General features: G+C 42.3%; 1 protein-coding gene across 1 annotated transcript; it reads right to left on the bottom strand.

Moving 5' to 3' along the window:
* Window positions 1–5,740: 5,740 nt before the first annotated feature.
* LOC143294578 (cysteinyl leukotriene receptor 1-like) lies at window positions 5,741–6,844 on the bottom strand. The gene has a single exon (XM_076605953.1). It carries the CDS (start codon window positions 6,842–6,844, stop codon window positions 5,741–5,743), a length of 1,104 nt encoding a protein of 367 aa, XP_076462068.1.
* Between the last annotated feature and the right edge of the window lie 8,035 nt (window positions 6,845–14,879).

Raw genomic sequence — 14,879 nt, 5'->3', positions numbered from 1 at the left:
AACAGCGCCTTTTTTTTTTTTTTTTTTTTTTTTTAACCATACCCTGGTATATCTATACCGTAATTCATTTTTGGCAGACGGGTATATGTGGATGGCAAATTGATAAAACTTTTGGGAAATCATAATGAAAAATCCCCCTAGCTTGGGGTCAGGGGCGGGGGTGTGTGTGGGTCTGGTCACCCGAAGGTCTATAAGTCTACCATGGAAAAATAGCATTGAATTAGTGTCAAATGAACACACACACACACACACACACACACACACACACACACACACACACACACACACACACAAGGAACGGGTATCAGCTGGTGAACGTGCACGTGGATGCACAGCATGCGGCGCGTTTGCTTGCTCGCGCACACATATGCGCATGCTCACACACACATACACATTTCCCGCATCTGCACGCAAACACGCACATCATCAAACACAGTTATCTTCCACTCCACCCCCAGAACAGCGATGGTTAAACTGTTAACAGTGTCTAGACATGAACACGAAAGAAAACTATTTCATTAACTATACATGGAATATGTTGAAGGTATATCACCCTATTGACTGAAGCTCATGGACACATGCAGATGCAGTCCCGTTGTCCTGAACAGATTTTCTTGTAAGTTAGTTCCATTCCAGGAAACAAGGGATTTCTTTTGAAGCAGTCAGTTAATAACGACAGCGGAATGTATCTGTGCGTGGGTGTCGATTTTGGGAGCTGAAAATAATGATCAGCACAGGAGGTTGAGAAGATGAGAACAATCTCTTGGTAATCAGCCATGAACCGTGTCAGTACTCTGGTGACAACCATTCTGTTGTGATGATTATGCCTGCGACTCATCTTCAGAACAGTCATATTCATGAAAGTATGTCAGCCGATGAAAAAGGCTACTTTTTTTCCACATGTTCAGGCTGCACCCAGTCTGCACTCTATAAAACATGGCACATCAGTATTGCATCCAGTTTTCCCCAGCTCTAAGGGATGATCCAGAATCATGGAAGAAGTCTATAGATGATGCATATGCTTTTTGCTATATGGTATTGTACCGTACTCTACTGTACTATACCATTCCAGCTACACCCCTGTCCGCGTGCCACAAACATTTCAAAGCCCGAACTAAACTTAGTCATCATCTACAGACACGCCCAGTGTAAAGCTCAAGCTCATCTTCGCTTGCAAAGGAGAAACAATAACTGTACCATTTTTGTACTAATTTGTTTTACACTGTACAATACCGTAGTGCACTGCACTGTTCCACACAGCTCTATATTGTTATGAAATGTTCCATACAGCACAGTACTTTACAGTAAAGCACAGGACTGCACTGCACTAAACTGCACGACACTGTACTGCACTGCACTGTATTGCGCTGTAACAAATCAATTTTTGTTCTATCTTGTCCTTCTTTGCACTTGTTCATTTCCATATAGCATTGTATTGCATCGTAGTAAAGTGTGACCATATTGTGTTATATTATGTCGATTAGTGTTATATTATGTCGATTATTGTTGAATGTCGCTATATTGTATAATACTGTTTATCGTGTCAACTCGTGTCATTATCTATCGATGATGCAAACGTGTAATCTGACACAAGCATGAGAAAATGGTTCTTAGATGTGGGGCATTTCTTGATCCATCACCAGGTATGTCACTCAGGGATTGATACAAAGAGAGTGAGAGAGAGCGGGTTGGAGATAGATGGAGAATAGGCTTGGGGTAAGGGGGGGGGGGGGAGAAATATAAAATAAAAGGGGAAGGATAGGGTTTTTTTTACATGCATAATATACACATCTCTGGGTAGATGTAAATCTTTTACTTATCTAATACACACACTTTCAGTCTGGTACACGTGAATTTCTTTATACACACTGTATACACATCTTCAGTCTGGTAGATGTGTAACTCATTATATACTTAGTATACACACCTTCAGTCTCATAGATGTGAATCTCTTTGCATACGTAGTATAAGCGCCTTCAATCTGGTTGGCTGGATCTTTTTTTACACGCATAATATGTACACTACTTGGTGTATGTTTATCTGCAGTCTGGGTTGGTGTGAATCTCTTTGCAAACATTATATATACACCTTCCGCTTAGACTCTCCTGAAGAACCTAAAGAAGGTGGTTATACAATAGCTATTGTACATGAGAAAATAATGTTTTTATTCTACATTATTTCATCTTCTTTTTTTCTTCTTTGCTTATGAAATAAATTTAAGGAATTTGTTTTTTGTTTTGTTTTGTTTTTATTTTTATGTTTATATTATAAACCATCATTAGTAATGACCACAGAACTGAAATTTGCATTCAGCAGTGTCCAGTTTGTTCTGCTCATGGAACTTCTGCTTGAACATGCAGTTAGTTTGACACTAACACGACTACAGCAGTTCAGGAAAGAACCGTCGTCTTCGTCTTGTATACCTGATGTCTGCACCCAGTAATCTTTCCATGTGATAGCCACAAGGATCACCCCTTTTCCATGTCCTATACAACATCTGTAAATTGGACATGCAGATTTTAACAACAATGGAATGGCTTGTGTGTCTACTAATGGTGACAGGAAACAGGATCATCAATCATCTCAACGAAAACCCAGGCGCTGCGATACAATAATTATCAACAAAAAACACTGTAAACTCGTTATTCCAACTTTCAAAGCGAACGAAAGCAAAGTGAGAAAGCTGACAGTCTACACGACTTGGGAATACTCTGTTCCCATTTCCGTCTTACTTAAGCTAGTGTTTTGTATGGACGTGAGCGTTTCCAACGCCTTTGTATTTAGAGGTACATTAGCATTTGAGAAGTTCTGAAGGTCTTGCTGGCGATTGGTTAATGCGCAGGTGAATCATCAGGTCTTTCAACTTATATAACTCTGAAAGATATGAATAATCATACTTTCAGACGTGGAGTGAACACAGTCGATCTAATAGGTATATGAATGAAACTATTTACACACACACACACACACACGCTCACACACACACACACACACACACACACACACACACACACACACACACACACACACTCACGTCTTACTCTTCTCTATTCTGCTGTCGCCAATCCTCCCACCCCCCTCCAAACAAACATACACAAGAATGCACGCTCGCGCTCCCATCATAAACTAATCATGGTCAGATAATTGATTGTTTCAGCTCATCTCTTTCGTTCCATCTGCCTCGTCCCTCTGGCTCCTTTCCTGTCTTCTAGATCTCGCACGTGATATTTGTTTTGTGTGAGCGTGAGTGTTTGCCTTTCGCGACATTGTTTGTCTGTTTTAGAGTCCCAGTTTCCTCCTCCTTGTTCTGGAAACTGGAACTGAATCCGTTAGATTAAAGCTGAGCTGTACTGATAAGATATCTTTAAAAGTCAAAACATTCTTATTGTAGCACGTAGATGAAAAAAAAGCATAGAATAAATCAGAATTACCGATATGACCAGTTAATGAATATGTCTGTGCCAATATCTCGCATTAATTGCAAAGCATCTTTCAAAAATATGAAAACTTCACAGAAAAGAGTTTACAATCCTTGCTGAGATTCGCTATAGGCTGTTTTTAGTTAGATGAATGTTTTACGTGATTTTGACTCATTTCAATTTTTATTTTTAAAGATACAAGACAGCAACAGAAAAGAAACGAAACTCATAGCAGGATGACTACGTTTAATCTCGGCTGTATTTTGACCCCCTGCAGAAAGTTTCCCACGATTATGATGAATAATCAAACAATCTTGCAGAGAGGTCACGATGGATGCAGTGATCTATGACGCTTTTGTGTCTGAGCTCGGTATTACCTGTGATATAGTGTAACATATCGAAGCAATGTGATCTAGTAGTCTTTTTCCTATTGGAAGCTTTGCCGTATGAAGGAAAGAAAATGGGAATCTGCCATAGAGGGTATTTCACTTCGGCAGAGCTCTGACTGGAGACGTTCAACGACGACAATGGTAAAACGGAAGCGCCTTTCAGGAATAACCACTTTGCTTATCACTACAGCTCACCCAAAGGTGAAGTTACATTGCTTAAGGAACACGTTCTCTTCAGCATGAGAATTTTAGGCAGGCTGTCTGTTTGAAACGGAAGAATGTGGTGGGACAAGATGAGGACAAGGCTCCTGCTTCCTGATCACCAACTGTACCAGCCTGTGGCCTCTCAGCGTTACTCGCCATGGATCCACCATTCCTGGGAACATCTGTCTCCAGTCGCAGAAGTGAACACACGCACTGACAAGCAATTTTCACATACAGAGGCAGATTTTCTGTCAACAATTGGGTGTCGCGTGTTAGATGTTGTGGAGATTGTACCAGGTATTTGCTTTAGAATGTGTTCCATTGCATGACCTCTAATTTTTATCTGTTTTCTTTTCTACTGAAAGTGTTGGTTTTTAATAGCCAGGATCTTAATACTTTCTAACAACATGAACTGAGGCATTCTTAGCATCCCTCATTCTCAGCATTGACTAATGCACCATTACCTGGCTTAACTGCACTTCAAAGTACAAGCGTGAACGTAGGCAGATCTCGCTCGAAGATGCATCTACGCATTAACATTAGCGGGGGATTCTTAGTGGACAAAAATTTTCCTGGGAAACATTAAGACAACGGAAATCAACACTCCAAAAGAAAAGTTGGAGAAGTCTGCAGAAGTGAAGTAATGGGTGAAGCTTTGGGTTGGATTGTTTGAAGACATTTCAACAGATCGCAAAATAGACCATTTTCCATTCTGTTGCTGTCATTATTACAGGAACATTGTAGGATAGTTTTCTTGGATGAGTTTCCAGCCTAGAGGGCTCAGCTGGCCCAGCGCCGAGTTCGTAGTCAAAACGATTGTTTGAATCATAAACTTTAGCATTTGTATTGCCCATCTTTGCGTGTTGTCGTTCTGATGGTGTCAGTCTTGTGTTAAATAGGCCCTTTTTGCTGGAATGGTTGTCCCCGTCGGCCTTATCACTTCGATGGGTGTCTGCGTTAAACCCGAATGTAACTAACCAGCTCAGCCATACTATATCCACCCCGAGAATGTGATACACTAAAAACACCTCACACTGTCTTTTCATCCATGGGCAGAAGCTGCTTTTGGTTTCCAATAATGTACACGAAGATGCGCAGTATCAAAGAGTGATGGGCAGGTGAAGATTGAGAAAGAGTTGAAAATGAAGATGTGGAGACGATCTTAGCATATGCACCAGATTTGAAGTCTACCATGCAGGTATTGGTCTTCAATATGCAGATTATCAGATCGCTGTGTCGTTTCTGTTGCTTCTTCCTGAAACAAGTCTGACAGCCTGTGGCGTAACCCCCATCCTGGTTCGCCGCTAAACAGGATATAAAAGACATCCCTGCAGACGAATAAAAGAGACCGAACATACAAAACAAAGAGAGACAAATCAAGTAAGTTTCAGCACGCGCGCGCGTGCGTGTGTGTGTGGAAGAGTTGGGGAGATGGGGATGAGGGTTGTGGAGAGATAATGGCTGGCGGGGATGTCAGAAACTAAATTGCTCACCGTTGGAACCTGTTTCCTTGCTATCTGTTGTTTACAGTACGCACGAACAGGTCTACACATTTTTTTTTTCTTTCTTCTTCTTTTTTTTTTAAACTGTGAAATCAAAATCTAAATGTAAGCAAGAAAAAAGAACTATCACAGCAAGGGTAGCAATCTTCTGTGTGTGTGCGTGTGCACGCGCGCGAGTGCGCCAGTTTAGCATTCAGTTTTTACAAAGTTTGAGTCATCAAGCCATTCACTTCTTCCTCCCTTTTGTCCCCGACCCTTGAGTGGCCTCATCAAGATCTATCTCAGAGGCAATGCACTGTGCGTGACAGAAGACCCAGGCCAAGAACTCCGTCCTGAATTTCGTTCCAGTGAAGCAGTAGAGTACACAACACACGGCGCTGTTGGTGTACCATAGAAGAAGAGTCACCGTATAGGCCAGCTCCTTCTTGGCCAGGAGCCGGGGATTCTGTGAAATGGGGACGTGGTTATACCACAGAAGACAGATACACACGGGCATGGTAAGAAGCAGGCACGTGGTGGACAGCGCCAGGATCATGGCCGTTGCCCTGGAAGCTGTGGTCCTGCGGCTTTTGCTGCCCCTTAGTGCGTTTGCATTAGAAATGCCCTGAGCAGCCAGGGACTTCGCAGAAGTAGCTTTGAATAGTGCCCATGACAAGATGAAGTCGCAGACCAACAAAGTAATGGAGGAGAGGAAGGAAGAAAAGCACATGTCCACCCACATGAAGATGCGTTCGTAGAACTGCCTGTAGCTGGTTGAGCTGAAGGTGCATACGTTGTCCTCTGACAAAACAATGCCAAACAAGAAATGGGAATGGAGAGCGCTGGCACTGAAGACCAGAGCAGCCACTATGATCCAAGCCCTTCGCACAGAGCACACCAGCCTCACCTTATGTGGCCATATCACCGCCATTGTTCGCTGCACTGTCACGCCAGTGACTAACCAGGCAGACACAGTGTTGGCAACATAGATCAGCCATGACGTAAGCTTACAGGTAACCGAGTGCAAAGCCGGCACGTCCAGGTGGAACTGGTTGCGTACCCAGTCCCACAAAGGTCCTGAGTACAGCAAACACAGATTAGACGTAGCCAGGGACATGAGGATGGCGTACTGGGCAGAGTTGTCATCTTTGAGGCGACGCACGACGAGGATGATGGCCCCATTTCCAAAAGTCCCCACGAAGATGATGACAGGAGGCCATAGTTTCCACAGGATCTGAGCTGCTTGATACTCCAGGAACTGAGTGAATCGTGTGTCCGTCCCTTGTTCTGTGGGTATAGTGGAGGAGGCGTTGGCTTCTGTTGCAGAGTCACCATCTGTGTTGTTGTCCATGTTCGCTCTTTGTTGTACTGCTGCTACTGCTGATGATTATCCTGTACAGGACACAATTATGCAGACTAACAGTGAAAAATATACTTTGTATACCTGTGGATAAAGATTACTAGGAACTGCATTACAAAAAAAGAGAGAGCGAGAAAAAGTCCGGCAGTGTCATTTCCTCTGAATTCATCATTCTGTCTACTTTTCCTTCTGTGTTTCTCCACATATCACTTTGTCTCTTTTTCTCCCTCCCTTCCTCCCTCTCTTTGTCGCGCACTCACTCACACACATACGTTCTCTCTCGATATATCTGCACATTCCCCCCCGCCTTCCGTAATTTGTATTTTTTGAATCAGACAACAATAGCTAAGCTATCGATAAGTAATTTATTATCAAACTTCATGAATATTTCTCTCAATCGTTTTTACATTTATGTCTGACAGTGGAGTCACTGATTATTGAATGAAATGAAAGATAACAGCATATGACGTGAATAATCTTCGGTGAGATTTAAGCTATCCTTGTTTATCCTAATGCACAAAAACCAAGCGAATTTGTCGGAATCTTGCATTAAGCTGTGAAGTACATAAGAAGAGGTTGCAACAACCTCGCGGCAGGTGGGTCCTAATATAACCAGGGGTGTACAGGGCATGCATGAGAACGAACAGAGGACCACAGCACAGCTGTTGGTATAGCAATTCGGGGCAAGAGGCAAGAAATCCCATTTCTCTTCTCGCAGAAGTCACAATACTTTGTAACCAAATGTAAACGACAGTTGCCCAGCCACGCTACAACATATCCCAAGCAACTGAAGTTTGAAACAAGCAATTACACGTACGAGGTGATCAACTAAAAAAATTGTTTTGGCCCTCTTGCCCCATACCTGGGGCAAAACGCCCTCACGCGAGGGGCAAAGCACCTAATGTGGACGTTTTGCCCCCACATTTTGGGCGTTTTGCCCTATGATCTAATTACAAACTTAATACTCAAAAGGATATAAATCGCGTTGCATTTAGATTGTAATTAGCCTACTTCAGTAAAGACAATGCATATAGGTTTATTCATTACTCTCTCTCTCTCTCTCTCTCTCTCTCTCTCTCTCTCTATCTCTTATCACTCTACCTCCAGTTATGACACAAGCACGCTCTCAGAGACTATGCAATTCTATTATAATCACGTCAAAAGCAAATTGTACAATGAAAATGATCAACAACAAACTGGTTGCAAACCTCCAACTCTCTCTCCGTCTTTCTCTATTTCTGTCTCTGTCTCTGTCTGTCTGCCTGTCTCTGTCTGTCTCTGTGCATGTTTGAGAATCCAGGTTTGCAAATCAATCAGTGTCACGAGAATGTAGGGAAGACAAACTGGACAAATCTAGGGGTGCATTCTTCATGTGCTCATTGGAGGCACATTCGGTGCTTCACCCACACCTCACGAGGAACGGTGTGACTGTAGGGCTTACAACATATTAAACAGGACCAATCCTCTTCGTCATTCACCTCTTCCAGTTTTCTTTTGATGGTTCTTTCAGGTCTCTTCCTAGTTTCAACCATGCTGCTTTCCGGCTAGGTGACTTTTTTTTTCTTGGAAGAAGTCTTCTTTGCCGAATGAGTGGCAGAGTCATTCACAGGGGAAAATTCACAAGACAATTTCAGGTCAACACTGATGTCAGACAAAACTGCCTGTTTGTGTTTCTTCCTGCTTGTCCTTGATTGGATTCTGAAAACATTCACAGAACAGAGTAGAAACGATCCGAGTCCAATGGACACCATGGAAGCAGGTGGATGACCTGGACTTCGCGGATGATCTTTCCCTGCTGCCCCACGACCAGCAGCAGATGCAGGATAAGAGCACAGTACTAGTGGATACCTCATTACAAGGAGGCCTCAACATCCACAGGGACAAGTTGAAGATCATGAGAACAAATGTAGCAAGTGCTGAGCCAGTCACAATCGAAGGTAAGATATTGAATTAATTAGAATCATTTATCTTAGAAGCATCGTCGAAAGGTAGGACAGTGCAGATGCAGATGTCAAAGCAAAGATCGTCTAGGCCAGAGCAGCCTTAACATAGCTCATGAACATCTGTAGCTCCAGAATGCCTTAGAAATAAACTAAAATTTTATTTTTCAATGCCACGAAGTAAGTGCTGCTGTGTGGTACTGAGTAATGGATGATGAAAACGACTACACTTGATAAAGTGCTGATATTCATCAACAGTGTCCGAGAAGAAAGCATCACCAGACAGGCCCAGACATGGAACCGCCCAAGGAAGAAAAAGAGAGGTTGACCAAGAAAAACTTGATGAAGACACCTCCAGGCAGACACCATGACGATGGGCCTTACCTGGATCCAGACAGAGGGAGAGACACAGCTAGGATAGGGGATTGTGGATATCTGTTGTTGACGGCCTATACTCCGGAAGAGATGAAAGGCCTCAGTAAGCCGTCTTTGCCTGTTTCATGATAACAGTTTGCTTTGTGCGGTGAAGATGTTATGAGGACCACTGATTCTGCTTTTTTGTATTCTCACTGGTGTTTTGAATGTCAGCTTTTGCAGAGCTTTTGGAGAGGAGATGTGTCATGAATAATGGCCTTGTTCTGCTGACTGGAATACGAAAAAGGCCCAGATGCTATATGTGGTTATAGGAAAGAACAGCCACTTGTTGATTGTTCTGAAGGCGGTGTATCTTCACGTAAACCTCCCCCTTCTTCTCTCTCTCACACACACGCGCATATATGAATGCACTTTGACCTGTACTGTGCAATAAACTACCTTTGAACTGTATATATGGCTTTGGGAAACCAATAGTAAACTCATTATGTGTCCAGTGTGACAGATGCGAAATGAAAGAAGTATGTTATTTTTTTTTTGTCTGCCCAAGATACACATCCTTGCGTAAAAATATATTCCCTCCTGTTATTACAGAATCCCTTCAAATTTCAAGGTCCGGCTGCTCTGCTCAAACTCATCAGTTGGTAGGACTATTAGATTAGGAATTTGTATTACGGAATGCTTAAAAATCGTAAATTCATAACTGCAAGGTTGCCTCCAGCAGTTACAAAAAAAAAAAAAAAAAAAAAAGGTATAGTGCGTACACGAACATCAAATCACATTAAATACCCTATGGTTGCTATTGTTTAACCCTTTGTTTACATGAGTTTTATGGCCTGTAAAACTGACTTTTTTTGTATTTTGTATGCATGAATGCACAAGTACAATAATGCTACATAACATTTATCAAGCAAAACACTTGAAGAAGTCAGAAAGAAGCACAAAGAAAGAGTTCACTATCTTTTCCAAATCACAGGGGGCAAAACGCCCAGTGAAAGGGCGAAAGGCCCATGGTAGGCGCCTTGCCCCAACGCCTTGTAGGTGTTTTGCCCTGGTTTGAAAACACTAAGATAGGATTTCAACGCTACGCTTGCATATTCCTTTCATAGAAAAATATTATCGAATTTTGTTTTGAACGAAGAGCAGACATTGGCATCGAAATTTCACCAGCATGGGTTTTACAGAAATCAAGGTGAAAACAATCAAGGGCATGTGAAAAACATGGCTGACTTCTGAGTGGCCTCTGTGTTGGGGTGTGTTTTCCAGGCTATCAAGCGGAAACGGTAAAAATGTCGTTGGTTCGCTGTGTCATACGATCTCCGTTATTTTGGGGGTGGGAGTTGGAGCCCGACTGGGCTTCTTGCACCGACTTACCCTTCCAGTGCCCACTCAGCTACAGTGTGCATTACTTCCTTCCTGACCTTATACAGAGTTTACCCAGACTGCAAAGACAACGCGCGGCCGTGCAGACAGTTTTAATCAACTGGGCACAAAATCGTCCAGGTACTGAACCAGATCTAAAACATTGAAATATTGATTTCACGAAGCCAGGATACTCATGGCAAACGTCAGCAGCAAATAATTAAGATGGTTGTGTAAATAAGATGGTTGTGCAAAAATTATAAGCACGTATAAAACCTGCAGCATTTGAATACCATGAAATGAATAAAAGAAATATCTATAAAAAAAATTAAAAAAAGAAAGAAAGAAATAACCAATGGAATAATCAATGCAGGCAGATAGACCAAAAACAAACCTTTTCTAGCTGTAACGCATTGGTTTTTGCGGAAGTAGGTATAACATTTGAATTCCTGTAATGGTCTTCTAATTTAAGACAAGAGGGAAAGCCTTCACAGCTCACGTGTGATTCCTGCTGAACAACAAAAACAAAACCGAAACGCTGAAGGGTTGAGACGAGGGAGGGGAGCGAGGGAGGGAGGAGGAAACAGTATTTCTATATGATGGAGTCTCCCGTCGGACCAACGGACGAGTAGGCAGAAAGAGGGGATGGGGGGGCGAGGGGGGTGTAAAAAAACCCAACTAGTACACACACACACACACACACACACACACACACACACACACACACACATATATATATATATATATGTATATATATATCTACAGTTTCAGTTTCAGTAGCTCAAGGAGGCGTCACTGTGTTCGGACAAATCCATATACGCTACACCACATCTGCCAAGCAGATGCCTGACCAGCAGCGTAACCCAACGCGCTTAGTCAGGCCTTGAGAAAAAAAAAAGAAAAAAGGGGTGAATAAATGATAAATACATAAAAAAAAGAACTACTACTAATAATAATGATATGTATAAGGCGAAAAAACTTGATGAAGTCAACTATAAGCGTACATTAAAAAAAAAGAAAGAAAAAAAGTAGTAGTAGTAATAATAATAATAATAAAAGACAACAATTATGATAAATAAGCAAATAAATGTAAAACATGGAGACACACATTCACACATACACCCACATATGCATAACAGATATGCACCAAACATGCAGTTTCACAGATATGAAAGCACAGTCAAATACACATAAACGTACATGAGCCCCAACACACACACACACACATTACCCTGCACCTCTTCTACCCCCCTCCTCCACACACTCATTTATAGGCTACGTATCGCAGCTTCCACGGCACACACACACACGCGCGCGCGCGCGCGCACAGATTAACACTTACTTGTACAAGTACACACACATACGCCCATATCCCCCACCCCAACCCCACACACATATATACAAAGATATATATATATATATATATATATATATATATATCCACACATACCTCATCCTCTACCCCCCGCACCCCCGCGCCCCCCCCCCCCCCCCCCCCCCCCACACACACACATACACACATACGCACGTGCACAGAACTCTCTTGACACTTGTGTACACTTACACCCTCGCGCATGCACAAACGCACACAAACACACAGACCCACACATACACACAAACACACACATACACAAACGCACAGAGGCTGCCACTGATTGGCCGCAAAAGGGATGGGAAAAGATCTCTGATGCCAAGAACGTGGCGTCTAGCGTGTTGCTCAGTCTATTGTATTTGGAAAAGCCCACAGAGACTCTGTTCCGTTTTGAAGAAATTTGCGCAACTAGAGCACAGCATCCTCCAGCGAGAACGGTCAAGGGCATCAGTGGAGTGACGCAATCAGCTGGATTAGGCTCTTTGGGCAGCCGAACTTTAGGAGGATCTTCCACAGACCACGGCGGTTCACCGTGTCGAAGGCCTTAGTCAGGTCTACAAAGACCATGTGGAGCTCCTTGTTCTGCTCACGGCACTTCTCTTGCATCTGGCGTACGGCAAACACCATGTCACATGTTCCCCTGCCTGAGCGGAAGCCGCACTGTGCTTCAGGGATGACTGTGTTGGAGACATGGTCAACCAGTCTGTTTAGTATGATGCGGGCGAAGATCTTGCCGGCGATGCAGAGGAGACAGATTCCACGGTGGTTATCGCAGGATGTTTTGTCTCCCTTCTGTTTGTAAATGTGGACAATTGAAGCATCCTTGAAGTCCTGGGGGACATCCCCTCTCTCCCAGATAGACTGGAACAGGGCAGTCAGCTTGTCTGTCAGCACCTCGCCTCCATACTTGTAGATGTCAGCCTGAATTCCATCCGCTCCTGGTGCTTTTCCTGACTTTGTCAGCTTCAGGGCCTTCCGGGTCTCGGCCTTGGAGGGAGGAGGTAACAGTACTTATATATAATGGAGTCTCCCGTCGGACCGACGGACGAGTAGGCAGGCAGGCTTATCTGTCGGTGTGTGTCATCATATGGGAGAAGAGGCCGATTTTGTGATGTTCTAATTTAAGACAAGAGGGAAAGCCTTCACAGCTCACGTATGATTCCTGCTGAACAACAAAAACAAAACCGAAACGCTATCAACACACTCATATGGACACAAGCAATGTATCGAAAATAGAATTTACAAATCATCAATACATTTAAAACGGAATACTAACAGTAGAATGTTAGCTGACTGTGTGTATGACACGCGATGTGTGCTCGAGAGCGGCACCTCGGAAAATGACCGGCAGACGTTTAACAGCTTACATTTCAAATTCGAATTTGAATAGCGTTATGCCACAGTTACCTCGACAGGTCAATGTAGTAAAACTGTCATCTGCTTCACGGCATGGGCAGTGAGATGAAATATGCTGCTGTAAGTGCACAACAAACATAATCTGGCAGTGAATGATACATAAATTTGATTTAATAAATGTTTGGAGCATTGTTTAGAATGGGCTTTGCATTCAAATTTGGAATGGCGTCACGCATAATGAGTGTCATTGAAGACCAGCGGGTTAGTTGTGAAAAAGGCGTTTCTCTCTCTCTCTCTCTCTCTCTCTCTCTCTCTCTCTCTCTCCACTTACACAATTAGACGTTTTCTAAATGTTCCAGTTCATTTATCCAGTATGGTTCCCTACAGGGAAACTGGAAGATATCCTTTGTATATAAGAACTTTTGTCAAATGTGATTTACACAATACTGCTTAAAATTGTTAAAGCTTCCACAAACACGTCACTTGTTCCTTTGAACAAAACAGACATTCTGACATGGAAAGTAAAGAAAAATATAGTTGGTTCTTTTCATTTTAAAGTATATATAACCTGAAGTATTTCTCCTAATCATTACAGATAAATGGCATAGAATAAATTATGCGAGATTTAGGTTAAGAACACTGCTAGTAGTGGGTTTGGTTTCTTCGTTTCTTCTGCCTCCACTCCCACCGTGTGTGGTGAGAATGGAGTGGGGTGGATAAGATGTGTGTGCACGTGCACGTGCACGCGCGCGCACGTGTGTGTGGAAGAATCGTATTATTGACGCTGTGTGCTTTTATGACTGGATTACATTTCTATAAAACAATTTTTAAAAAAAGAAGCTTTTAATGGATTATCCACTGCAGGGAAGCAGATCACTATTGTTTTGCTGATGGTATTTAACAGGAGCGCTTGATTGTTTAATCTTTTACTTGCTATAAATAATTCATCTCTGCATTTGGAATTTGAGTGCTTGAATGCACAGACTATATGCTTTTTCACTTTTAAATCTCATCTATTCAATTTGATTTTTTCATTTTATGATAGTTTATCAGCTCGTGTTACTGCTACATGTTTCGTTAAGGTATCTAGTTATTCTAGTTGTTCAATGTCTACAGTACAATTTGTGGACGGGAGGAGGGAGGGCTATACTGACGCTGATATTCATTAATATAGCTTATAACTGGGATTGTTGATGCTTTGCACAATATTTTATTTATGTTAGAGAATTCAGTAATGAAATAATGAGTAAATCATTTATTCCATATGCAGAAGGGCTTGTTCAGGTTGACAGTCATGCTTTGTTACTGTATTAGGAATTACTAATATCCTTATAATCAATGTATATGTATTATTGTATACCCCCACATCCCACTTTGTCTCTCCTCCCCAACCCCCATCTCTCTCTTCTTCCTCTCCCCTCGTCATTCGGTAATATTCAGATTACAGTGTACCGTTATTTGAAGAAATGTTATTCACCTGTTTGCTTTTTGTTGTTGTTGCTGTTTCTGTTATCAATATAATAATAATTAGCTTTATTGTTGTATTCACTGGTTGTGTTGTTTTGTTGCATTGTTTCAAGTATTGTTCTTTATTTTTCTTATATTATCCTTACTATCATTATAA

Source organism: Babylonia areolata, chromosome 20 (genome assembly GCF_041734735.1).
Source record: "Babylonia areolata isolate BAREFJ2019XMU chromosome 20, ASM4173473v1, whole genome shotgun sequence".
NCBI classification, from domain to species: domain Eukaryota; kingdom Metazoa; phylum Mollusca; class Gastropoda; order Neogastropoda; family Buccinidae; genus Babylonia; species Babylonia areolata.
The sequence above is the reverse complement of the archived record's forward strand: the minus strand, read 5'-3'. Positions and strand labels throughout refer to the sequence as shown.